Genomic DNA, 22,859 nt, shown 5'->3' on the forward strand with positions numbered 1-22,859 from the left:
TTCTACACGTCACGAAGATAAAGAGCAAACCCGTAGGCTTAACGCAATGAAAGAAGATAAAGAGATAGATTCCTAGCCATTTAGTTATATTTCCGAAGCTGCAAGGAGGCACACAAGTCAGTAGTTGATCAAAGTCACGCCAGGAGAGAGAGTTGCTTACATCAAGAGTCAATGATTTACTGCTGTTCTCAGTCTGGTCCCGGTAGATACCCACCAAGGCCTCACTGTTCTGGAACAGGCCAGTTTTCAAACTGATCACAATGAACTGCATACCAGGTGCGGCATGGTCATGGATGTAGTTGGCAATCCGTGCCACGTTGGTGTTGTCCAAAGCGGCATCGACTTCATCCAGCACGAAGAATGGCGACGGCTGATACGAGTGGATCGCAAACAACAGGGCCAAAGCAGCCATGGTCTTCTCACCACCCGAGAGATGCTCCATGTCTCGGAAACGCTTGAGCGGAGGCATCGCGTGATATTTGATACCGTCGAGATAGGGCTCATCCGAGTCCTCAATATCCAGGTAGCTGTGAGATTCATCTTGCATTAGCACAAATGTGGTTCCATGGCCAAGGAAATCAAACTTACGCTTGTCCACCCAACGGGTAGTTGGCACTCTTCGTCAACTCGCGGTAGATAGGAGCGATCTGATCGGAAATATGGGTGAAGGCCTTGTTGAAGAGATCGGATCGCTGGCGCATGACGTCCTCAAAGTCTTCCTTGGCCTTCCGAGCGTGTTTGCGCGCTTCGTCAAAGTCCTTTTCGGTGCCACGGAGTTTGTTCTCGACACTCTCCAGTCGCTCGATGGCTCGTGTGTTGGGCGCCATCTTGTCGAGTTCACCGCCGAGCGTTCGTACTTTGTCCAACAATTCCTCTTCCAGCTTGTCATCATTCTCCTGGTAAACCGTTAGCGTCAATTTCCCCGAAATCGGGTTCAAATCTCACTCACCTCTTTAAGAGTCTCTCCCAACGACTCAAAGTCGACCTCAATACCGTAGTCTTGCACAGCAAATGTGTCACCTGCTCCGGCGCCATCTTCATCCACGTCCATCGCATCCGGATCGGCTGCTTGAATGAGATCATCAATGGGAAGCTGTTCCAGAGGGTTGGAGTCTTCTGTCAGCGGGATATCAATGTCTTCGAGCTTGCAGCGCCGAAGAAGAGCATATCGGCTGGATGAGTTGCGTTGAACGTCTGTCTCCAAGGCGTTGACATTCTTCAGCGTCCCTTCGACTTCTTTGCTGCGCTTCTGAAGTTCCCTGCGGTGTTGCGCCAGATTCTCAGCAGAGTGTGCATATGCCTCCCTCTGCTCTTCAAGGCGCTCTCGAAGAATATCAAGTTCCGCATTGAATTCGTCTAACCGGTTTCCGATTTCCTCCTGCTCTGCTCGGAGCTCCTCGATCAAGTTCTCATCACGCTGGTGTTGAGCCTCGAGACTGGCAATACGATCGCCGGTCGCCTGGAGTCGCTGTTTCTCGAAGCTCAGCTGGTTCTCAATTCGGCTCTTCTGCGTCGTGAATTCCAGCTTCTTTTGAGCCGCCTCTTCGTGTAGAGAACCTTGTTGGACCTCGTATTCGCGGATGTTGCTGTACCCAAGACGCTTGCAGAACTTGCTGTAAATATCGTCCTCAACACTGCTAACGGACTCCTGTGATTCGGTGATGGTCTGGTCGAGCTCTTCCAAAGCCTCCTGCCGTTCAAAGTATTTCGGTCTGAGTTCCTCCAACAGACGCTTGACGTGATCCAACTCTGTGCGCTTGCTCTCGAGATTCCTCTCGAGAGCCTTAAGTTCATCTCGAGCATAGGCCAAGCGCTGCTCAAGGCCGACGAGCTCACCCTGTAGGGTTTCTTCTTCGGTTCCCCGGCGGTGGCCCTTAGGAAGGCTGTTAAGATCAGCTAACAGCTTGTCCTTCAGCTTGTACAAGTTTTCCACCTCGGAGTCCTCCCATCGCTTCGAGTTCTGCTGAGGTCCTTTACCACCAGTCATTAAACCACCCTTATGGATCACTGTTCCATCGAGAGTGACCGCCTTAGCATCCACGTGTTTGTCGTAGCAGAGATACTTAGCCGTGGCCAAATCATCGCACACAATGGCGTTCCCGCAGGAGTAGCTGATGGCTCTCGCAACCGAGTCATCGTAGTCCACCGTTTCGATAGCCGGGCGCATCCCGCGGTGCATTCCCTTCAGGTTGGAATTGAAAGCCTTCACTTGAATTGTCTCCAAGGGGATGAACGTCGCCTGGCCGGCTCTCTGGTCACGCAGGTGCTGGATGCACTCCTTGGCAGTCTTCTCATTGTCAACGACAATCGCGTCGAAGTGTCGGCCAAGCACCGTGCTGACAGCTTCGGCATATTTCTTCTGCTTAGGTTTGCAGAGGTCACTGACTCGGCCTTTGACACCTGGGAAAATACGTCTCAAGGTCGAAATCAACTCCTTCGCTCGGAGCTCCTTCTCGCTCTGTTTCTTGCCATCGTCAGCCTCGAGGAGCTTCTTCAAGACCGCCTGAAGCTTCTCCTCGAGTTCCGTCCTCATCTGAGAGACCCGCAATCGCTCGGACGTAAGGGTGTTGAGCTCCTTCTTCTTGCGGTCAATGTCCTTGGACGTTGTCTTGACGGTGTCATTAAGCGACGATTTTCGTTCGTCCATGGACTGGGTGTCAGTCTCCAGAGACTTGAGCTGCCATTCCGTGCCCTCGAACTTCGATTTAAGACTATTGTAGGCCTCGGCTTCGGTCTTGCGCTGGCGCCGTAGGTTGTCGAGGTTCAGCTGTTCGGCAGATGATCGCTTGTTGACCTCTTCCTTAAGCTTGTTGTATTCTTGCTGATCAGCTTCGCTCAACTGGCCGCCCTTCTTGCTGATTGTCTTTTGCCATTCCGCTTCCCACTGGGCCTGAGCTTTTTCGACAACCTTGAGGTCTTTTTCCAATTGCTTTGCATTAGAAGACTGAGCCTCCCTCTCTTTACCGATCTCAGCAATTCGAGAGGCAAACCGTTCCACCTTCTTCATAGTGATGTCGACTTTCTCATCGACAGGGACGAGGGCGTTGGTAGACTCCTCGATTTCCTTTTCTTTCTTCGTTATGTTCTTCTCGGCCTTTGCCACGTCCCGACCAACCCGAGCGTGATCTTTCTTGGCCTCCTCGACATTCTTCTCGTATTTCTCAACGTTGCGGCGGAACTCCTTCAGCTCGTCCTGGTACTTGAGGATCTCGGCGCTGGACTCGTCAATCGTACGCTGGAAGTGGAAGAGCTTCCACAGGATGTGGGTGATGATAGCTTGGTCGCGCTCCTCTGCCTTCCGGGCGTAGTTCTCGGCCTCGCGCTTTTGTTCCTGGTATTGCTTAATTTCGGAGTTGATACCTCGGCGGCGGTTAAGCTGCACAGTTTGCTGTTCCGCAGCCTCCTCCGCCTCGGCCTTTAGACGCTCGTATTCGGCCTTGTATTCGAGACTGCCGGAGATCTGCTCGATCAGGCGCGTGAGATCCCTGGGGGACTGCGAAGCAATCGCCTCCACATCACCCTGGAACACAAGGAAGTTGCGCGCCTTGATGAGAATGTTCTCAGACTCGAGGGCCTCGTTGTACTGTTGCGCCGTCACGGTGCGGTTGTTGATTCGATACTCGCTGACACCTTGGCTGGTGATCGATCGTCGCCATTGCTGTTCCTCGCCGGCATCGTCCTCGTAGACGGCCATCACCCAGGCCGTGCGTGGATCGTTCGCTCCGCTCGGATCCTGCGATGGCTCGACGTCGTCACCGTCCTGCGCATCTCCATTGGTCTCTCCGTCGATGGCATTGCCATCAGCATCGACTCTGGATGTGCGTAGTACACGGCCGCGGTAAACAAGGTCGCGAAGGTTCGTCGATCGTAGATGGGAGGACTTGATTCCTAGGACGAAAGAGATCGCATCCATTCTGGGAGGCGGGTTAGCGCAAACAACATTGGAGGCCTGGGCGGACTCGTCGGGGGGTTGTGTATGTGCATGTGAGGGGAATATACGCACGAGTTCGACTTTCCAGACCCGTTAGGCCCGATGATAGAAGTGAAGTAGGCATCGCCAAACAGAAGGGTGTGGTGACCCTTGTAGGACTTGAAGTCTGGAAACACCCGTCAGTCATGATCGAGCAAACCCACGAGTCGGAGATCACTGCGTACTGTACAGCTCAAGGCGAATGAGCTTCCCCATCCTGCAACAGTCCGGTCGCTTTCTGGCGACCACAGCAGCAAGAACGGAAGAGCTGAGATGACGGCAAGGTCGGTGCCTGGTGCAAGTGGAGGCGCTGTTTGGAGGGGCCCGCGCGATGGAGAGAAGGCGCGTCTTCCGCCGGCAATTGAGAGGACGCGCCCGGTCACGTGGCAGACACCCCGGTCGACTCTCGTTGGAAACACAACGCAACGCAAAACTATCACTGACAGTACGAACTACAGAGTAAGTGCATCTCCAGACGATACTCAAAGTTTTGAAAAAAGTTGATTTGTATATGTACACGGGAATATGCTGCAGATGCTGTAAAATGTCGCGGCAGAAAAGTACAAACAAGTAGTTAAGACATCGACAGAAAGAGATACTATAGTATAGATCACCGACTTAGCAGCTTTTGATTCCCAAATCTCAAGACCTATGAGAGGGCTTGACGCTCAGCGGATTTCCAATGACCAAGAAGTCCTCCGACACGAATCCCGTAGAGTCCATTCGGAAAGCCCCCTTCTGACCCTCCACCTCGAGGAGGATGAAATCCTCGCCAGTGAAGAGCTGTCGTACAGACCGGAAAAGACGCCAGCAGAGAAGACTCGTTCTTTTGACGGGCGCCCGGAAGAAACTCGGCTGAGACGGCGGGGTGCTTGAAGCCATTTCACCCTGTTGCATGCGCTGGACAGACTCAGGCGCGACCACCAGACGACGGGAGAAGGCGATTTGACGAGGCACAACATCAAACTCATAAGACTTGCGGAAGGGAATGGTGCTTCGGACATTGAAACGAAGTTGAGCTCCGGCATTAGTGCTGACGGCAGTGACCGTCTTGATCAAGCGTTGGGTTTTCATGAGAAAGACGGTGCCCATGGCACTCATCACGATGCATATTCCGCCAAATAGAGTCTTTTGCCACGTGGGAAGAGGCATAATTGGATCATGGAAGACAATCTTGGAGTTGTACACCGAGTAGGCAAAGCAAAACGCGGCGACGCCATAGGCTCCTAGGATGTAACTCCGATGCGACGGAGACCGAAAGAGGAGAATTTGCCCTTCTCTGGCAACCTTACGCTCGAGTTTTCCAAAACCCTCTGGCCGTCTTCCCGCGAACTTTAACGTCTCTTCAGGATTGCCAACGGGCTTGGTCCGCGCAGCGGGCTTCGCAGGGAGCTGTGGTTGCTTGCCCTTCGCGGCGCTTTTCGTTCGCGCAGCACTTGAGGCGAAATACCTCCATACTGGAGCCGAAGGAGAGATTTTAGGCGACACAGGGCCCTTGGGACACTGGTGCGAGAAGGCCCGAAAGGCGAAGGACCGGGCGAACATGGTGTTACCTGCTTATCAACAAAGGGTCATTAGCATACTCCGAATGACAGTAGAGCAATTGATTCTGCGCTGCTCCTGGGAGACAGCTGGAACATGTCGAGGGGCGAACATCGACAATTCATAAATTCCCCAAGAATCAGGATCAAAATGACCGTGACAAAGAAGACATACCGGAGGTTCAATGGGAGAAGCCAATGGCCTTTAAAGTCGTGACGGGCAGGAATCCGATCTTCTCCGCGGCAGAAAAATGTTCCCGTCCGGGCGGCCGGTGAAGCTCCCAACATCCTCAACATATCCAACGCGAACGCCCAGTTCTCACGCCGACGCTGATATCTCTGGCTCGGACTTGACAATTGGCATCAGATCGCGACTCCCCGGCTCGACTCATACGGATCAATTTGGGATTTTGGCCCCATCGAACGTGGTGGTGGGTTCTTTGATCGACGTCCCTTGCCCGCCGAATTCAGCGACAAAAGCATACCGTTGCGCAAGAGCATCGATCGGAGATCACGTTCGGTTCAATTTCCAGTCACCAGAGCCTCATCCACTGCATCCAAAATGGCCGCTAGCTTGCGTCAGGTTCCGGCAGTTCTTGCCAGACGCCAGCCTCGAGTGATTGGCACCACCAAACGTGAGTGTGCTCGCGGAAGAAATCATTTTTCTGGCGATGATAATCGCCATCTCGACCTCATTCCCAGAACACATCACGCTAACATGTCCTATTCTCTACCGCTATACAGGCCTGGCATCCTCGTCCTCCATCCAAACCCAGAACCCCGCCTATCCGCTCTACCCATCGGTCATCCAACTCCTCCACGAAAAGGGCATCCCGGAATCCGACGTCTCCAAGATCCCCGCCTCCGGCCCCAAGGGCCGTCTCCTGAAGGGTGACGTCCTCGCCTACCTGGGCACCATCGCCTCCGACTACCCGGCGACCCAAGCCGCGCGGATCGCAAAGCTCGCCCACCTCGACCTCAGCAACATCAAGATCGCCGCCCCCGCCGAAAAGCCCAAGGCGGCCCCCGCCGTCGAGGAAGCCCCCGTCGCCAGACCCCCTCCCACCACCTCGGTCGCCGTCTCGATCTCCCTGGCCGCCGTTCTGTCCGCGCAGAAGAAGCTCCAGGACTCGTTGGGCGTCAGCGTCCCGCTGTCCACGTTCCTGGCCCGCGCCGCGGACCTGGCCAACGACGACCTGCCGCGGTCCCCGCGCGCGAAGCCCTCCGCCAACGAGCTCTTTGACGAGCTCCTGGGTGGCGAGCCCATCACCACCTCCCGGGGTGACTTCGTGCCCGAGTTGAATGCCGTCGCGGCGCCGGTGGAGACCCGCTCGGCGAAGCCGGTCCAGGAGGATATCATTGACATTCTGAGCGGAAAGGTGTCCAAGACTGTTGCGCGACGAGCGTCTGCGGCAGAGTCGGCTTCGACCGAGCAGGCCGCGAACGTTTTCAGCCTGACGATCCCTGTGGGTGAGGAGAAGCGGGCTCAGACTTTCTTGGACCGTGTCAAGACCCTCTTGACGGTTGAGCCTGGACGGTTGGTTCTATAGATCTCTTCATTTTACATTGTAAGTCTGCACTCGGCACCTCGCATGGTTGAGGGGTTTGATTTCCAAGCTGGTTCATCGGAGGCTAATTCGTTAGCATAGTTGTAGCATAAGTAATAAACTACCCCGAGAAGGGCTTCGAGCTCGAAGATTTCAATCGGGAATTGGTCTTTTTTTCCTCTCATCTTATATAGGAATGTACTCGAGCGCTATACGATTGTTTCAAAATAACATCTGCGGTTTCATTCTCATTATCGAGGACCAGGCGCGAACGCTACCGTAATTTGCAAATATCTCCATAGTAGTAATGCAGTACCCCCGAGGCCATGCGGCGAAGAAATGGAAAGGTGGACAAGTCATCTCATCATAAAGAACAGCGCGAAGAGAAAGAGAAAGGGAAAATGAAAAGGACGGGGAAAAGGGAACAACATGGCAACAGGGGATATGGAAAACATGCGCCAGATGTGGCAATATGATAGAAATCCCCCAGCCAGTAATGAACAACTTGGCCTTAGACCACCTTTGAAAACACCAGGAGCGCCATGGGTTGGTAGTCATTTCGCAAACAAAATCAAAAAGTCAACGCTTAATGCCGACAGTCCCGGACGCCCCGAATGGAGAAGCGCGGGTCAAAAACACAATGGGGATGAAAAGACAAGAATAAGAAACTGAAGCACAAAAGGGCCCAAAGTACATGTCGAAGATCAAAGGGAAATAGAAAAGGGAAATAAAGGAGCCCACCTAGTAATCGCCTGCAAAATGCTGTAAACCCACAAAATGCGAGAGATGCCAAATTACACCCTGATAAAACCGTGCCTCAAACCGACCAAAGATATACCCAGGTTTGAAACAACGCCAAAGTCCTGGAACGCCGCGTCTAATGCACATTGCGAAGCATGATAAGAAGTTCAATGACACCGTAGCATCAATCTCATCGAGACGAGGGCCCATCTACCGGATGGTACCCCATTCGGCCAATTTGCTGCCCTCACGTTCGTGATTTCTTCCGGGTCGTCGGTTGAATATCTTCCAGAATCTCAAAGTCTCATCTCCAGCTCCCGTGACTACCGTTTGGCCGTCAGGGCTCATGGCTAAGTAAAGAACACGGAATGTATGTCCGGTCAGCGAGACCACTTGCTCCATGCGCGGATACTTCCAGATGACAATCTGATTCTGGCTGTAACCATGAGTGCTGATGATCTCATCAGAGTTCTTCGACCAGGCCAGGTTACAGACCTGGCTGCCGGTGTCGACCTCCTTGATCATAGATCCGGTTGATGTATTCCAGAATTTGATCGTTCTATCGGCCGTTCCTCCACCCGACGCAAGAAGATGGTGCTGATGGGGCGACCAGGTGATTGCCTTGACGGCAGCGGTGTGGTCTGAAAACCGATAAAGAGGTGTTTCATTCAACTTGTCCCACACCATCAGCTTGTTATCATTACCACCCGAAGCCAATTGGCCGTCTTCCGTGTTCCATCTCAGCCCACAGACCTCCTGCTTGTGACCAGACAGCCGGCGTAGGTATTGGTCTGGAGAACGGACATCACGGTGAAAGATTAGGCGATCTCGGGAACCGGACGTGAGGATATGGTCGTTCCAGGCGAGAGCTCCCACGCGGTTGGTATGTCCAACCATCGTTCGGAGGCGTCGACAACGTTCTGCGTCCCAAATCTGTACAAGACCCTTTCCAGTTCCAATAGAAAGGTGGGTTCCCTGATTGTACCACTGTTAGCCATCACACGGTCCGCAGTAGGAGCTGGGTTGTCTGGCTTACCCTCTGAATCCAGCTGACGCTAGTCACTGTGTCGTCCTTCAGCTCGCAGAGTTTGGTGACTCGTCCCGACTGGGAGTTCCACATATAGACTGAGTTACCCAGGCCCACTCCAAGAACGTTACTACTGCCCCAGTCCACCAAGTTCAGATAGAAATCATCTTGCAAATCGGGCGCATCCAGCACTTTGTAGGGCACCTTGTTCACGTAGCGCGGTTGCTTTCGAGGCGTTTCGAGGATGCGCTGGCTATCATAGCGGATGGGAGAAAGACTGTAGAGTTCGGATCGGACGTTGAGATTCGGGCCATGTTGGCTGCGAGGTGTCTTGGAGGGTGTGGGATGAGCGGAGCCATTGCGAGGGGAGGCGTAGTTGAAGAGGTTTTTGTGAGGCGTAGAGGGAGTGATACTAGCGGGGGGTAGATTCGACACAACATGTGACGGAGGAGTGTGAGAACGAGTTTTGTCATTGATGCCACTGCCGAGTCCCATCAACGGGTCCGGTGATAACGAGTCGAGTTCGGCCTGCGGCACGGTATTTCCAAACAGCTCGCTGCGCAAGACTCGCGAATACATTCTGTTTGCTTCTTCGGCTGAAGGATGATATTAGCACCAAGTTCCCAGACGGCGCCAGCGTCCCGAGGGGTTCAACTCACTCTTCTGGAAATGGAGTTCTGAATGCGGGGTTCGGCGTTTCGACTTCGACGGGGTGGAAGGACAACCGTCTTCGTGAAGTAGACTGTAGGTCGCTTGAAGATCTTGTCCGTCCCGGTTTGGGATGAATCTGTGGCAAGCGCCCGCAAATCAGCCATTGTCTTTCAAGGACACACCCGTAGCGGCTTCTTGCGACGCTGCAAGGGACCCTGGCAGGTAACATTGACCAACACCTAACGAAAGAACAAAGAGAAAACAAAAAAAAGACTTACCTATCGCCATACACTCTTTGTCTTTTTCGACTCGGACTTGTCCCCGGCGTTCTTTCGCGCGGGTTCCCAGCATCCTCATACTCTTTCAACGCCTTGGCTAGCGCATTGGGATCAATGGGCTCGGAGCTATTGCGACTTTTTTGTCGACTCCCCTGCACATCGGGATAAAACAGGGTCTTTTTTGACGGCATACTGGGCGGTGTTCTCGACCCGGGCGGGGAGGCTAGATTCAGGCCATTCGCCGTTGTGGACGACTTTCCCTTCTTTGCACCCCCCGCAGCACTGCGACCGGCGGCAGCACCGGGGTCTTTCTTGCCGTCGCCCATGTCTGCTAGGCTGACGGTCCTCGAGGGACTTAACTGGCGATCGGATGTGGGACGATCTGAGGCTCAACTGAGGGATTGCGACCAGGGACCAGGGTGGAATTGCGAAAACCGCGGGGTTTACAACGGTGATCAATGGTGGCCTTGGGTCACAGAAAGCAAGGGCAACACAACGGTCTTGGGTGTTTGGACAGTCGGGGGTCAACAGCTCGTGGGACAGGCGAAGGCCGACGTTGCTGGGGAGGAGCTTCGACCGGGTTTGCTCCGCTCCGGACAATAATAATCAAATAAACGAAGCAGGCGGGAGGGAGCGACAAGAGGGGGGAGGGAGGGGAGTATAGACAATGACTCTCACCAGACCCAGTGCTGAATGGATGGACACAGACAACTCGGGCAGGTCATTTGAGAGCGACCTGGCCACCGTCTGGTGAGGAAAGAAAGAGGTGAAGGGCGAGGGAACCAAGGGCTGGCGATGGAGGGCTTTGGGGGTCTGCGAAGGGGATTCCTGCCTGCGGTCACGCGTCGGGTGCGCTAAGCCTATCCGAGACACTCGCCAGGGAGGTTTTGTTGTGCTGGACGTTGCCGGACTCTGCCCTGCCGAACAATTAATTCTTGCGCTCTATGGAAGGTGGTGTTGTGGTCGCTCTCCAAGGATCTCTGGCTTGGTTGAGTTTGGGTCCCTCACCCACATGGTTCGTCTCATGAACCGCTCCCGTTCGGTCCCCATCTGATATGCCTTGTCCGGTCCCATGAGCCCGCCCGACAGGTCACTTTGGCCGACCAGGGCTCGGATGCAGGATGCACCGTCCCTGTCTCCAAGGTCCAGGGAACAGGTCAATTGGCCATAATTTCCCTAGGTATCAGATTCAGATTCAGATCCCTCACCCGTTGGAACGGTCTATCACAAACAATGACGATGCTCCTTGTTATCCTGACACGCCCGTGACGCGAGCTGCCAACGTCGCACGCGCGGGAGAAACGCGAAAAACGCTTGGGCCACGGGAAATCTTCCCCGTCGATCGTGTCCGCTGGTTCCTGGAGAAGCCCTGTCTGCTGGGGCGGTTTAGAATGCTCCAATCCGCATGCTTTTTGTCATTTCTCAGACATGGCCTAAAAGATGATCACTGGGGTTGGTCTCTGGATAAGCTCTTCTAGTTTCCAGCTTTCTCTTGGTCGCGTGGAGCCGATGTCATCCCAGTATTTATCGCGTTCCTCGCGAGCTAACAGCTTGGACTAGTTTACTACAGGCTGTGGATACATTCACTTTTTTTTCTCTCTCTCACTTTTGACTAGTTTTAGTCATCCGTGCATAACTGGTTTGTACCAGAATTGGTGCTTTCATTCCAAGTGATAATACATTCTAGTGATCTTCAATTCCATCCTTCGTATAGCTGTCTAGTCCCTCTCACAATATTCCTAAAATTATGAAGCATCTCCAGATATACTCCGGAGCACTCTACATATAAATTGTGATACGTATGAGACATATCACCGACCGAAGTCTCTGCATAATCAAATGATATCATGATCATGTCTTCCACGGGCCACACTAAGAGGGTGACCGCCAAGCACAACGACAAACCAACGGATTCTCCTCCGCTCTCCATTTTATTATCCTCTGGATTCTTCCCCCTCCCTCTCCCCACAGTCCCCAAGGTCCCAAACCATGACTTCCAAACTCGCCCAGAACTTTAAGCAGCCCGCTCTGGACTTCTTGTCCTTTGTCAATGCCTCCCCAACCCGTATGGTCTCCCTTGTCGCTCTCGTGATCTCGTCCTTTGTTTGCCCAATCTAATCCCATTTAGCCTTCCATGCCGTCCAATCCGCCAAAGAGCTTCTTGCCAAGGCTGGTTTTCAAGAACTAAAGGTTTGTGGATCAGGGGAAACTGCTTATCTGTTCGAGCACTGACGATCTTCCCAGGAAAAGGATTCCTGGGCCTCGACATGTCGCCCTGGTGGCAAGTACTACTTGACTCGCAATAGCTCGACTATCGTCGCTTTTGCTGTCGGTAAGAAATGGAAGGTATGTCCGGCTTGTAACCTTGCAGATCAAGCTGTCTCGGGATTCTCATGGCTCTTCTAGCCCGGAAATTCTATTTCCATGATCGGTGCCCACACGGACTCTCCCGTGTTGAGGATTAAGCCCGTGAGCAACAAGCGCGGGGAAGGATTCGTCCAGGTCGGCGTTGAGACCTACGGAGGTGGCATCTGGCACACATGTTCGTATCTAATGACTCTGGTCGACTTTGACCAACAATCGCTAAACATCTTTTCTAGGGTTCGATCGTGACTTGGGAGTCGCAGGTCGGGCCATGGTCCGGACCGGCGATGGCTCCATAGTCCAGAAATTGATCAAGATTGACCGCCCCAGTATGATCTGTCCCTATGATGTCGCTTCCAAATTGGACCTCATTAACGTCGTATAGTTCTCCGAATTCCAACCTTGGCTATTCATCTGGATCGCCAGGAGACTTTCTCCTTCAACAAGGAAACCCAGCTCTTCCCTATTGCCGGTCTTGTTTCCGCCGAGCTCAACCGCACCGGTGCTGCCAGCGGTACCTCCAATGGCACCGGCGACAAGGACGCCAAGGCTGGTGAAGAAGAGAAGGGGGAGTTCTCTCCTCTGAAAGCGATCACAGAGCGTCACCACCCATACATCGTGGAACTCATTGCCGCCGAAGCGGGTGTCAAGCCGCTTGACATCATTGACTTCGAAATGATTCTGTTTGACACCCAGAAGTCTGCCCTGGGTGGTCTTCTTGAGGAATTCATCTTCTCGCCGCGCTTGGACAACCTCAACAGTTCTTTCTGCGCTACCGTGGGCCTGATCGATTCGGTGGCCGATGCGTCGGCCTTGGATGATGAGCCTTCCATCCGTCTTATTGCTCTCTTTGACCACGAAGAGATTGGAAGCCGTACCGCCCAAGGTGCCGACTCCAACGTGCTGCCCGCCATCATCCGCCGTCTTTCTGTCTTGCCTGCTTCGACTCCGGACAATGCCGATCTGTCAACCGCCTACGAGGAGACGCTATCTACCTCCTTCCTGCTTTCGGCGGACATGGCACATGCGGTGCACCCCAACTACACGGGTAAGTATGAATCGGATCACCGCCCGGAGATCAACAAGGGACCCGTGATTAAGATCAACGCGAATGCTCGTTATGCCACCAACTCGCCGGGTATTGTTCTGCTGCAGGAGGTGGCCCGGAAGGCTGCCGAGGGCGGCGGCGAGGGTGTTCCTCTCCAGCTGTTTGTTGTGCGCAACGACTCTAGCTGCGGAAGCACCATCGGTCCCATGCTGTCCGCTGCTCTCGGCACTCGTACCTTGGACCTGGGTAACCCTCAGCTGAGCATGCACAGCATCCGGGAGACCGGGGGTACCCATGATGTGGCCCACTCGATCCGGCTGTTTACCAGCTTCTTCCAGCACTACTCGAAGACATCCCAGACCATCTTTGTTGATTGAATCAAAGGGGGTCCCCTGTAAATAGCCAGCTCAATTCCACGGTTCGACTTTTACTCCTGGTTGTAGAAAGCGTATCTGCCGGAATACTTTCCTTCCCTGTACATCGCAGTAGACGGTTCGGGCCGAGGAAAGTCCGCCGGGTCTCTCGCACCTGACGTTCCACCATCATCGCCGCCGAACTCCCCCGTCACCTCCACCATTCTGGCATCCTCCTCATCTCCGCCGTCTGTAGCTTACGGCTTCCCTGTGTTGTTCTCTCGCCCGTTTCCCCCTAATGTCGTTCATGCCCTCATGACCCTCTATGACAACCCCAGATGTCTTTCGAGATGCGGAATACATCGCTGACGTGTCCGGCTTATCATATGGAAGCGTCGCGGACGTCGATGGACGGTCGAGCTCCCCCGACCCTCACGATGGGCGCATAAAGAAGCAGCAGTCGGCCGCGAAGGTTGCGCTGATCGATCGGCTGCTCCGCGATCTTGACATCTTAATCTATTGTCAACTCTCTGCCCTCTATTATATGGAGTGAGCCTTTCCCCTACCATGCGTCCTCCCCTGTTCCCCCCACACTTTGCTACCCCGGGTTTTCCCCTCCTCGGCGCGGGTTTCAGCAGCTCTGCTAACAGCAAGTTTTCTTCCACGTCTATAGCTGCTCTATCGTTCTCTTCGCCGTACGGGCTATCATCCAGTTAATCTTCTTCACCCCTAAAGCCCCGCCATTCGACCCAACGCGGAACCAGCCCTTCGTTGGCGCCATCTTCGCCAGCAACCTCTTCTGTATGACGTTCCATTATTTCTTCATTCACCCGGACGCAGGGGAATCTACCCGCGGCTACCTCCACGGCGGACTCTTGATCGACTTCATTGGCCAGAAGGCGCCCGTGCCGGTCACTCGGCTCCTCGCTTTCGACGTGCTGGTCATGTTACTCGATCTTATCATGCTGGGTCTTATCGTCGAGCGGGTCAAGACTACGGAGGCGACCGCTGCCGCCAGCACCGCAACCACGTCACCGTCGTCCTCTTCTGCACAGTCGCCTATCGTCACGCCCCGAGATCGGGATCGAGATCAGGACCATGATTTCGAGGAGCGCGGTGTTCTGCGCAATGGCAGCGACAGCATTAGCCACAGCTCGAGTTCGTCAAGGACGAGTGGCCACGGGATCGGACTGAATGATGTGCTTGAATCCGGAGCATCTGGATCTCAGTCTCCGCTTAGTTTACATGAGCAGCTCGAGCGCAATGAGTTGCTGGCAGACCCCTCGGAGAGCGGGCATGTGTCGGGTAGTAAGAACCATCACCCTTTGGATTCGTTTGCCTCGGGAGAAGCGGTAGTCATGGATCTTGGTTTGTTCGATGTGATTCGAGACCAGTGGCGGTATAGTACCGTCACTGCGAGACGCACCTCGGCGTACGTTCCGTCCGACCAGACGGCCGCTTTTCTTCGACAGCGATTCGGACTCCAAGTGCGACCGGACGGGAGGGTAGAGAGAATCGCCGCCGGAGGCTCTTGAAATTAACTGCCCAATTCCTTAAATTATACAGTCCGTACTTGGTGCTGCTTCGTGTACATATTATAACCCGAATATAAATGATCATGATCTATTTTCCCAATCTCGACCCAATTCTCTCGTTGTGGTGAGATTGGAAGCTTATCACAGGCATCATAGTAGTACAAACACGACCAGAAAAGAAAAGAAAAAGTTAAGGGTATGCCATGAACCATAAATCACAAACACATACTCGACTTCCCCACAAACAATCGAAATCGATCACTACTTCTCATCCTGCCCCTTCACCCTCCGATCCAAAACCTCGTCCACAATACCCATCTCCAACGCCTCCTGCGCCCCCATGAAGTAGTCCCTCTCCATCAACTTCTCGATCTCTTCCAGCGACATCTCCTTCTTCCCCGTCAAATGCCGCTTGTAGATCTTATTCAGCTGCTCGCGCACCCGCAGGATCTCCTTCGCGTGGATCGCGATGTCGCTCGCTTGTCCGAAGTACCCCCCGGACGGCTGGTGCATCATGATGGACGAGTGCGGCAGACAGTACCGTTTTCCGGCGTGGCCGCCACACAGCAGTAGCGAGCCCATGGAGGCCGCTTGGCCGACGCAGATCGTGGACACCGGGGAGGCGATGTAGCACATTGTGTCGTAGATGGCGAGGCCTGCGGGTTTGTGTGGATGCGGTTGTGAGCGGTACATACGCCAGTTGAACGGAGGGGAGCGAGGGTAAACTAACCGGCGGTGACTGATCCTCCGGGCGAATTGATATACAGATGGATGGGTTTGTGGGGGTTATCGGCTTCGAGAAAGAGGAGCTGCGCGACGATCGATGCGGACATGGACTCTTCGACTTCGCCGTTTAGACAGATGATTCGTTCCTGGGCGGTTGATGAGCATGGCAGTCTGGTTTAGGGGGTCGGTGTCCATGTTGTGGGAATACCTTGAGAAGTCTAGAGAAGATGTCGTCTGTGTTCGAGCGGAGTAGTTAGCGATCGCTGCTGTTGCTGCTGTGCCTGCAAGATTAGGTCGATCTCAGGACATACAAGTGTGCCAACCACCTCCCTGATACTATTAGCTTTATTCTTCCCCAATGCGCTCAAGGCACAGAAGAACATACCACAGTCTCCGTGACGAACGGCGTCGGGGTCCAGCCCCGCGGAGAAGTCGCACCCTTGGATAACGACGGAATGGAGCTGGCGAAGCTGCGCGACGCCGCGGGAAGACCGGCCGCAATGGAAGAGCGAGGAAGAAGGCGACCCAGTCGCTGTACAGAGCGGGCCGGGTTCATGCTGTATAGCGGTGTGTATTTGTAATTGACAAAAGGAGAGGGGGTACGAGAAAGAAAGGGGGGTAGGATTCAATTGATTAAGGAAGTACAGTAGATTGATAAGGTCGGGTCGGGGTAAGTCAAAAGAGCAAAGTCCCGCCAAGCTTTCGGAGCTTCCCTTCTTTTCTTCGTCTCTCTCGCTTCCTCTCCTCCGCGGCGTCTTCATACTCCCTCCAGGGTCACACTTCCACATCATGAAGTGTCTTCGTCACGTTCCATACGCCTCATGGCGCTTAACAGTCTACCGACAGCTTTTCACCCCAGGCTCTGTCCCCAATCGCCTGCCCCCTAACCCCCGACGTACCATCTCATCCACGACTCAATCCCAAGCACCGCACGAGCAACAAACCACAACACAGACAGAACAATCCAACAATGACCAGCCAGAGCCACCAGCCCCCCGACCATCCGACCAGCTCCCGCGCTCCCCGCTCCTCACAAACCCTCACGTCGTCCCAGTCACGAAGCGCAAAAAGCGTCTCCCAACCGCCGAGGACCTCAACGCCCTCCAACACAACCCCTGGGCCCAAGCCCTGGCCTCGCCCACCCGGATGTGCAGCGTGACAGGGGCCCGGACGCCCCGAGACCTACTGACGACCTGGGGCCTGGTCCAGCGTCCCGACTCCGACGGGCTCTGGTTTCTGCCCGTGGGTCTGCTGAAGGATGAGCTGAAGAATGAACTGAAGGAGCCGCCCAAGTCCACGGATGGCCAGGACACGGCGTCGGACCCGTCTGCGCAAGAACCGCGGGTCCCATCTCGGACGCGCTCTCTGCGGCACCTGTCGTTGCGCATCATGGACAGTATCCAGCTGCTGCGGAGGTTAAGTGCGTCGTTGACGTCGCATGAGATCGGCAAGCTGTCGCCGCTGACAAAGACCATTCCGCATCGGTTGAAGCATCCGCAGGGTCCGTTGACTTCGCGCGACGAGCGCTCGCTGGTCTGGAGGCAGGATATGCCGGAATTTGTGTTGGGGAGGTTGCGTTCGGAGGTGGTGAATCGGTTGAAGAAGGTCTCTGTTCGCTGGGGCCAGAAACTCGACCGTAAGAACAAGGTGTGGAGGGTAGTTGGAATTGAAGGGGCTGTGTCGGAGAGTACACTTCTAAAGGGCCTGGAGAACATGGAGCCGATGAAGCGCATGGAGTGTGGCGCTGTGCTCGTTCTGGGAGAGCCGCAGAGCGAACAGAACGCGCTGCCGCGGCGGGTGACTCTCCCGCAGACGGGATCGCAGGTGCCTGTTTTCGATCTTTCGAGGTTGTTTTCCGAGTCGGAGCGTGAGGAGCTGCGGGCGTACAATCCTATGTACCAGGAAGCAGCTTTGTTTTTCAGACCGAACAGCCCTACGACGGTTGATACGATGCTGACCTTGTGGAAGCTACAAGGTTTTCTTAATGAGGATCTTGAATTTCTCTAAGGCTGTACCATATTGTATGCATATCTATAGACTATCTTGATATATCGTTCTATCAGCAATGCCATGCCATGCCATATACATCTCCTCCAATCGTAATTCATAGCCCGTGGAACCAGTCCTCCATCCTCTGTACATCTACTCCGATCCCAGCAAATCCGACAACTTATCCAAGTAAGCCGCCGGCCTCACCTCCCCACTCTCGAAGTCCTCCTTCGAGCTCACGCCCGTGAGCACACCCAACGTACCGCCCAACTTCCCCTCCAGGCCAAACCGAATATCAGTATTCGCCCGGTCCCCAACCATACACGCGCGGCTGCGATCAAACTGAAACTTCCCCTCAATCGCATCCATCATCGCCTGGTTCGGCTTTCCCAGAGACACCGGCTCCCTACCCAGCATCATGATCAGCGGCGCACTCATAGACCCCGCGCCAGGGAACAGCGTCCCGGAGTTCGGCAGCGTCGAATCAATATTCGTCGCCAGGAACACCGCGCCCCGGCGCACATAGTGGAACGCCAGCGCCAGCTTGAAGTAGTTGATGTGGAAATCCAGCCCGACCAGCACGACGCCCACCTCGGGGTCGATCAGCGAGGAATCCCCCGCCGCGATCTGCTTGTAGTCCTCGGGGGTGATGTCGCGGCGATACGCGGGGTCTGTGCCGCCGATGAAGGGGACGTTCTCGGAGCGGAGTTCCTGCTCGATGCCGGTTTCGCCGAGCACGAAGACCTTGCGCTTCGTGGGGGGCAGGTCCAGGATGCGGGAGATGTAGATCGAGGCGCTGTAGGAGGAGGAGAAGATTTCTTCCGTCGAGGAGGGGATCCCGAGGGACTCGAGTTTCTTCTTGTAGTCGGCTCGGGACTTAGTGCTGTTGTTCGTGACGAAGACGACTTGCTTGCCTTTAGAGGGGTCGTGTTAGCTAGAGTTCGATTTGCTGCTTCCTCCGATTGGAAGAAAGGCTTGGTGTCGGTATGCCGTACCTCTACTTCTCAGCAGTTCCAATGTCTCATTCGTGCCGGGGAAGAGGTGATCGCCGGACCAGAGGACGCCTGCATTGATTATTCTGACTTAGTATGATCATTCGCCACGATTCGTGTATGTCGATATTCGATTCAAAGCGCCCCGGAGAGAAGTCCGAGAAAAAAGAACAGGGGCACACACCATCACAATCGAACAGGAACACCTGATTGCAAAAGGTCGGTCAGTTGTCCATCCATACATCTCCACATTCGCATTAGAAATCACTGGTAAAACTCACATCGAACTTGTCCAAAAACTCGCGGATCCCAGCTCCGTCGCCGCTCAGATAGCGGGGTACCGCGGGGTTAGTCTGCGTTGCTTCGGTGGCAGTCATCGTGTGTCTGTCACCCTTTTCCCTGCGTTATGTCAAAAGGGACTTTCTTAAAGATAGTCTATGGGTCTTCAGAAATCAAAAGAATTGGAAGTTAATCGGGGTGGCGGTTGGACCAAACCAAAGTTATTGTCGGAGAAAGGCGGCCCCGCACGTGGTTTGGCGTGACTCAGGCACGTCTCGGTTTGGTTCCGATTTGATATACAAGAAATGGATCAGAGGGTGTTTTGATGCAACTAATATTATACAGCTTGCACTAGATATCATTAAACTTCATACAGTCGTGACTTTTAGCAGGACACCTGAAGGCATGGCAATATCTCCAAGACAGCCTCGTCCCGGCATCGGAGCTCTGTAGTCCTATCCCCTGCACCATCAGCCTCGATCGACCCTGCAAGGTTCAGCGGTGAAAGTCTCTCGGTTTCGCAAATAAGACACAGATCACAAGATGGAGCAGATAGGGCAATCGATATAGCTCTCTTGCTTTGTATGCGTGTCTCCGAGGGTTCTGATGGTTATGCCCGTGGGATGAAATCCCCATTATTCATGCATCCCCAGGTGGTTGGCCATTAAGATTCACCAAGAATGCCAGAGATCTTGAGGGAAGCATCCAACACTGAAAGATGTTCATCCGCACCATCAATCAATCGCTTATCCATCTCCGAGAACACCATAACGATCTTGTTCTTCTGGCTGTCGGGGATGGCATCGTTGTAAACAACTCGTCGGTACAACTAATGATTGATTAGCCTTTTACAGCACCATTGAAGCGCAAAACTAATCTCAAGTCTCACCTGTAAGAGAAGCTGCGTCGCACTCCACCCATCTGCAATAACATCCGTGATCACCTTCGAGACAGACTCGTACGAAGAGCCGTACTTCTTGGGCTGCATGGCCTGGACCAACCGGTCCAAAACACTCTCAGGAACAACACCGGCAATCTCCTCAATCATGCTCACAGTGATTGCCTGCGAGCTGGCATCCGTCATCTCAGCATCGTCATCGCCATCCTTCTTTCCACTGCCAGCCGTAGCACCCACCAGCCGCGCAGCACTCTGTAGGTACGTGATCGCGCGACGCAAGTCACCCTCACTACATTGGATAAGTTTATCAACAACCCCTTCTTCCATATTCACACCTTCTAGCTTCGCAATATCACTCAACCGATCGCCCGCAGCGGCATTGTCCAATGGCTTAAACCGGAACTTGCTGCATCGACTGGCGAGGGGTTCGATGATCCGAGTGACATAGTTGCAGACGAGGCAAAAACGAGTGATCCGGCTGTACTGTTCCATAGTACGTCGGAGAGCGGACTGGGCATCCTGGGTCATGCTGTCTGCTTCGTCCAGCACAATGATCTTGAACGGCGGGCAAGGGTATTGATCGAAGTATGCTTTATCCACTCCAGTAGGATGACTCAATTGCATTCTGGCGAAGTTCTTGACCTTCTCGCGGACGATTCCGATACCACGTTCGTCGGAGGCGTTCAGTTCGAGGATTCGCGAGCGGTAAAGGGCAGGCCCGAAGAGAGACTTTGCGAGGGCGAGGATGGTCGAGGTTTTTCCGGTACCTGGAGGGCCATAGAAGAGCATGTGGGGGAGCTGGTATCATTAGCAATGTTGATGCTTAGACTTGCATGTAAATAGCGCGAGCACGTACGTTAGAAGCTTGCAGTGTCCGTTGGAGGACTTTCGTGGTATGATCTTGAGCAGCGACATCATCCAGTGTCTTCGGGCGGCTGTCAGTTGATGTTAGCAAATTAATGTGACAAGGCTCACTCGGATTGACTCGTACTATTTCTCAACCCATGGTTGATTTTGTGCTTGCGCTTCTTTATCTGTGCCTTTGGTTTTAGAGCTGCTTGACGTCCCTGCAGCTGCAGCTGCAGCTCGTGCCTTGTTGTTGAAGAAATTACTAGCCATGACTACCTGTGTAGGTGGACAGAGAAATCTGAAACTAGATTTCTTGAATCATCAAAACTGGTCAAGAATGGATGTGCCGCCTGGACGACGGACAACACCCGCAGATGAAGTCGTGTCGAGACGCGTCCCCACGTGATACGCGCATTAACGCCAAGACTTTTATTGTTCTGGATGATGCACATCCACTCCGGCTTGTCGCATGCATTATTCTATAATACTATTGATATTCTCATAAACCATTACCTCATCTATCTATAGTTCATCCCTCCTGTTTTCCAATACTTCGGTGGCCTCGTACATTCGCTTCTTGGTATTTCGCGGCGGTTCGTCCTGCGTCCGCGACTCTTCCGGCAACGGTTCTTCTTTAATGTCGGTTTCCTCTTGATCTGCACTTGTTTCCACCATTTCTGCAATCTCATCGATCATCCGGTCGCTATCAGGCTCTTCGGTTACTGGGGCCTGATCCCAATCAGCATCGCCAGCCGCAGTTTCGACGCTGGGTTCTGCCTTCGGTGTCACAACTGGTGTTTCTTGAACAGGCCTTCCACTAGCAGTGATAGAAGAAGCAGTGATAGAAGAAGCGGTAACGGAAGGAGATGGTTGAACAGCCTTGCTCGAGATGCCCACCACGCCTAGGATACCGAAGACGAATCGAGACACGAGCTTGAGAGGCAACCACAACAACCACCAAAGGGGCCCGTAGAGTATGCGACGAAAGAGAAGCCAGGTAATTGTGCCGATCAGTATGTAGAAAGCCGTCTCAAGATACCAGGTATCGGATTTCTGGGAGCGAAGCAGCGAACCGATGAGATTGCGCGACGACGAGAGTAGAGAATCGAGACCGGTATAAGAGTCTGAAAGAGATGAAAGGACGGCCGTGGATTGTTCTGTGCATACAAGTCAGCAACGGCTCCAAATGACGGTGCGGTCCAAACCACCTAGTGTTTCCTGCGCAAATTGGCTTCGGGACAGTTCTGCCTGCATCAACTGATGCGTTCTCCTCAGCGCTGCCGTAACATCGTTTGATGCGTTGACGGTAATGTCGTCCTGTGTCAGCTTCTCATTCGACTGCTTCTGCCTCTCCCCACTTTGCGACCTCGAGAACAGTAGCTCTCGTTCTTTGCGTTTTGCGAGTTCGGCATTCCGTTTGGCTTGTAGCTGAGCATTTCGAAATTCGCCTCTCGTTCTACCATCAATCATTAGCAAAAGCCCTCCAGCCGGAACCCAAGCAATTAAAAGGCACTCACTTCTTCAAATCGTCCGTCAACCTGCCCGCCGACGCAACGATTCGCTCCCTCTCCAGCTCCTTTTCATTATCCACTGTCTTTCTCCTACTTTCCGAACCATACTCGAGGGCTTCGACATCCACCTTCAGCAATTCTAGTTGTTCCTCCGCCTCCTTTAGTAGACTGTGAATCTCCGCACCCAACTCTAGACGAGCCTCATCGCCCTGCCCGACCGCGGCGGTGAAATTATGTAGCCGAGAAACAAGAGGGTGGATTCGACCAAGAGCTGCAGAGAGCTCTTTCAAGCGTGATTGTAGTGCGGAAGTAGAAGACATCGTATACGCAGTAGTGTTCTGGCCAGTCAATGGCGGGGGTAACGGTGAAAGTCGGCGAGAACTTCGGGTCCAGAAGAATCGGCTGTCCAAATAAACCTCACGTCGACATCCTCAGTAATTACGGATGTTCACCAGCAACGTTGAGAAGGAAGCGAGACAGCTGGCAACAAATGAGAGGAAATTGCCGGTATGGTCGAGTTGGCCGCAACAGCGTCATCGGGCCCGATCCGTTCCTGAGGC

General features: G+C 53.8%; 10 protein-coding genes across 10 annotated transcripts; 4 read left to right on the forward strand and 6 right to left on the reverse strand.

Annotated features, from left to right (window-relative positions):
* Window positions 1-80: 80 nt before the first annotated feature.
* P170DRAFT_444616 (cohesin subunit SMC1) lies at window positions 81-3,913 on the reverse strand (the record flags this gene model as incomplete). The annotated part of the gene is made up of 5 exons (XM_024850642.1): window positions 81-98; window positions 161-527; window positions 589-896; window positions 950-2,855; window positions 2,886-3,913. 5 exons carry the CDS (start codon window positions 3,911-3,913, stop codon window positions 81-83), a joined length of 3,627 nt encoding a protein of 1,208 aa, XP_024707982.1.
* A 559-nt stretch (window positions 3,914-4,472) lies between these two features.
* Window positions 4,473-5,682, reverse strand: P170DRAFT_434402 (uncharacterized protein). The gene has a single exon (XM_024848703.1). The coding sequence runs from the start codon at window positions 5,513-5,515 to the stop codon at window positions 4,613-4,615; it is 903 nt and encodes a 300-aa protein (XP_024707983.1). The 5' UTR covers window positions 5,516-5,682; the 3' UTR covers window positions 4,473-4,612.
* A 391-nt stretch (window positions 5,683-6,073) lies between these two features.
* pdx1 (putative pyruvate dehydrogenase complex component Pdx1) lies at window positions 6,074-7,061 on the forward strand (the record flags this gene model as incomplete). The annotated part of the gene is made up of 2 exons (XM_024852961.1): window positions 6,074-6,146; window positions 6,256-7,061. 2 exons carry the CDS (start codon window positions 6,074-6,076, stop codon window positions 7,059-7,061), a joined length of 879 nt encoding a protein of 292 aa, XP_024707984.1.
* A 948-nt stretch (window positions 7,062-8,009) lies between these two features.
* P170DRAFT_351490 (WD40 repeat-like protein) lies at window positions 8,010-10,081 on the reverse strand (the record flags this gene model as incomplete). Its single annotated transcript, XM_024843870.1, has 4 exons — window positions 8,010-8,774; window positions 8,836-9,422; window positions 9,486-9,613; window positions 9,756-10,081. 4 exons carry the CDS (start codon window positions 10,079-10,081, stop codon window positions 8,010-8,012), a joined length of 1,806 nt encoding a protein of 601 aa, XP_024707985.1.
* Window positions 10,082-11,684: 1,603 nt separating this feature from the next.
* Window positions 11,685-13,592, forward strand: P170DRAFT_403100 (M18 family aminopeptidase). Its single transcript, XM_024846460.1, has 6 exons — window positions 11,685-11,820; window positions 11,884-11,945; window positions 12,000-12,101; window positions 12,162-12,297; window positions 12,356-12,448; window positions 12,505-13,592. The coding sequence occupies exons 1-6, from the start codon at window positions 11,745-11,747 to the stop codon at window positions 13,542-13,544; spliced, it is 1,509 nt and encodes a 502-aa protein (XP_024707986.1). The 5' UTR covers window positions 11,685-11,744; the 3' UTR covers window positions 13,545-13,592.
* A 153-nt stretch (window positions 13,593-13,745) lies between these two features.
* P170DRAFT_434407 (DSC4 family protein) lies at window positions 13,746-15,149 on the forward strand. Its single transcript, XM_024848704.1, has 2 exons — window positions 13,746-14,069; window positions 14,194-15,149. Exons 1-2 carry the CDS (start codon window positions 13,846-13,848, stop codon window positions 15,053-15,055), a joined length of 1,086 nt encoding a protein of 361 aa, XP_024707987.1. The 5' UTR covers window positions 13,746-13,845; the 3' UTR covers window positions 15,056-15,149.
* P170DRAFT_434408 (ATP-dependent Clp protease proteolytic subunit) lies at window positions 15,120-16,443 on the reverse strand. The gene is made up of 5 exons (XM_024848705.1): window positions 16,167-16,443; window positions 16,093-16,111; window positions 15,990-16,015; window positions 15,786-15,927; window positions 15,120-15,711 (listed from the first exon to the last, which is right to left on the reverse strand). The coding sequence occupies exons 1-5, from the start codon at window positions 16,335-16,337 to the stop codon at window positions 15,317-15,319; spliced, it is 753 nt and encodes a 250-aa protein (XP_024707988.1). The 5' UTR covers window positions 16,338-16,443; the 3' UTR covers window positions 15,120-15,316.
* A 46-nt stretch (window positions 16,444-16,489) lies between these two features.
* On the forward strand, window positions 16,490-17,788 carry P170DRAFT_507439 (uncharacterized protein; the record flags this gene model as incomplete). Its single annotated transcript, XM_024854485.1, has 1 exon — window positions 16,490-17,788. Exon 1 carries the CDS (start codon window positions 16,571-16,573, stop codon window positions 17,786-17,788), a length of 1,218 nt encoding a protein of 405 aa, XP_024707989.1. The 5' UTR covers window positions 16,490-16,570.
* On the reverse strand, window positions 17,780-19,367 carry P170DRAFT_434409 (4-nitrophenylphosphatase). Its single transcript, XM_024848706.1, has 4 exons — window positions 19,044-19,367; window positions 18,947-18,968; window positions 18,766-18,834; window positions 17,780-18,684 (listed from the first exon to the last, which is right to left on the reverse strand). Exons 1-4 carry the CDS (start codon window positions 19,137-19,139, stop codon window positions 17,924-17,926), a joined length of 948 nt encoding a protein of 315 aa, XP_024707990.1. The 5' UTR covers window positions 19,140-19,367; the 3' UTR covers window positions 17,780-17,923.
* A 25-nt stretch (window positions 19,368-19,392) lies between these two features.
* Window positions 19,393-22,818, reverse strand: P170DRAFT_378729 (putative protein transport membrane glycoprotein Sec20). Its single transcript, XM_024845460.1, has 7 exons — window positions 22,306-22,818; window positions 21,997-22,244; window positions 21,357-21,945; window positions 20,931-21,050; window positions 20,796-20,874; window positions 19,931-20,737; window positions 19,393-19,870 (listed from the first exon to the last, which is right to left on the reverse strand). Exons 1-7 carry the CDS (start codon window positions 22,617-22,619, stop codon window positions 19,706-19,708), a joined length of 2,322 nt encoding a protein of 773 aa, XP_024707991.1. The 5' UTR covers window positions 22,620-22,818; the 3' UTR covers window positions 19,393-19,705.
* Between the last annotated feature and the right edge of the window lie 41 nt (window positions 22,819-22,859).

The sequence above is a fragment of the Aspergillus steynii genome, assembly GCF_002849105.1.
Source record: "Aspergillus steynii IBT 23096 chromosome Unknown P170scaffold_2, whole genome shotgun sequence".
Lineage (NCBI taxonomy): Eukaryota > Fungi > Ascomycota > Eurotiomycetes > Eurotiales > Aspergillaceae > Aspergillus > Aspergillus steynii.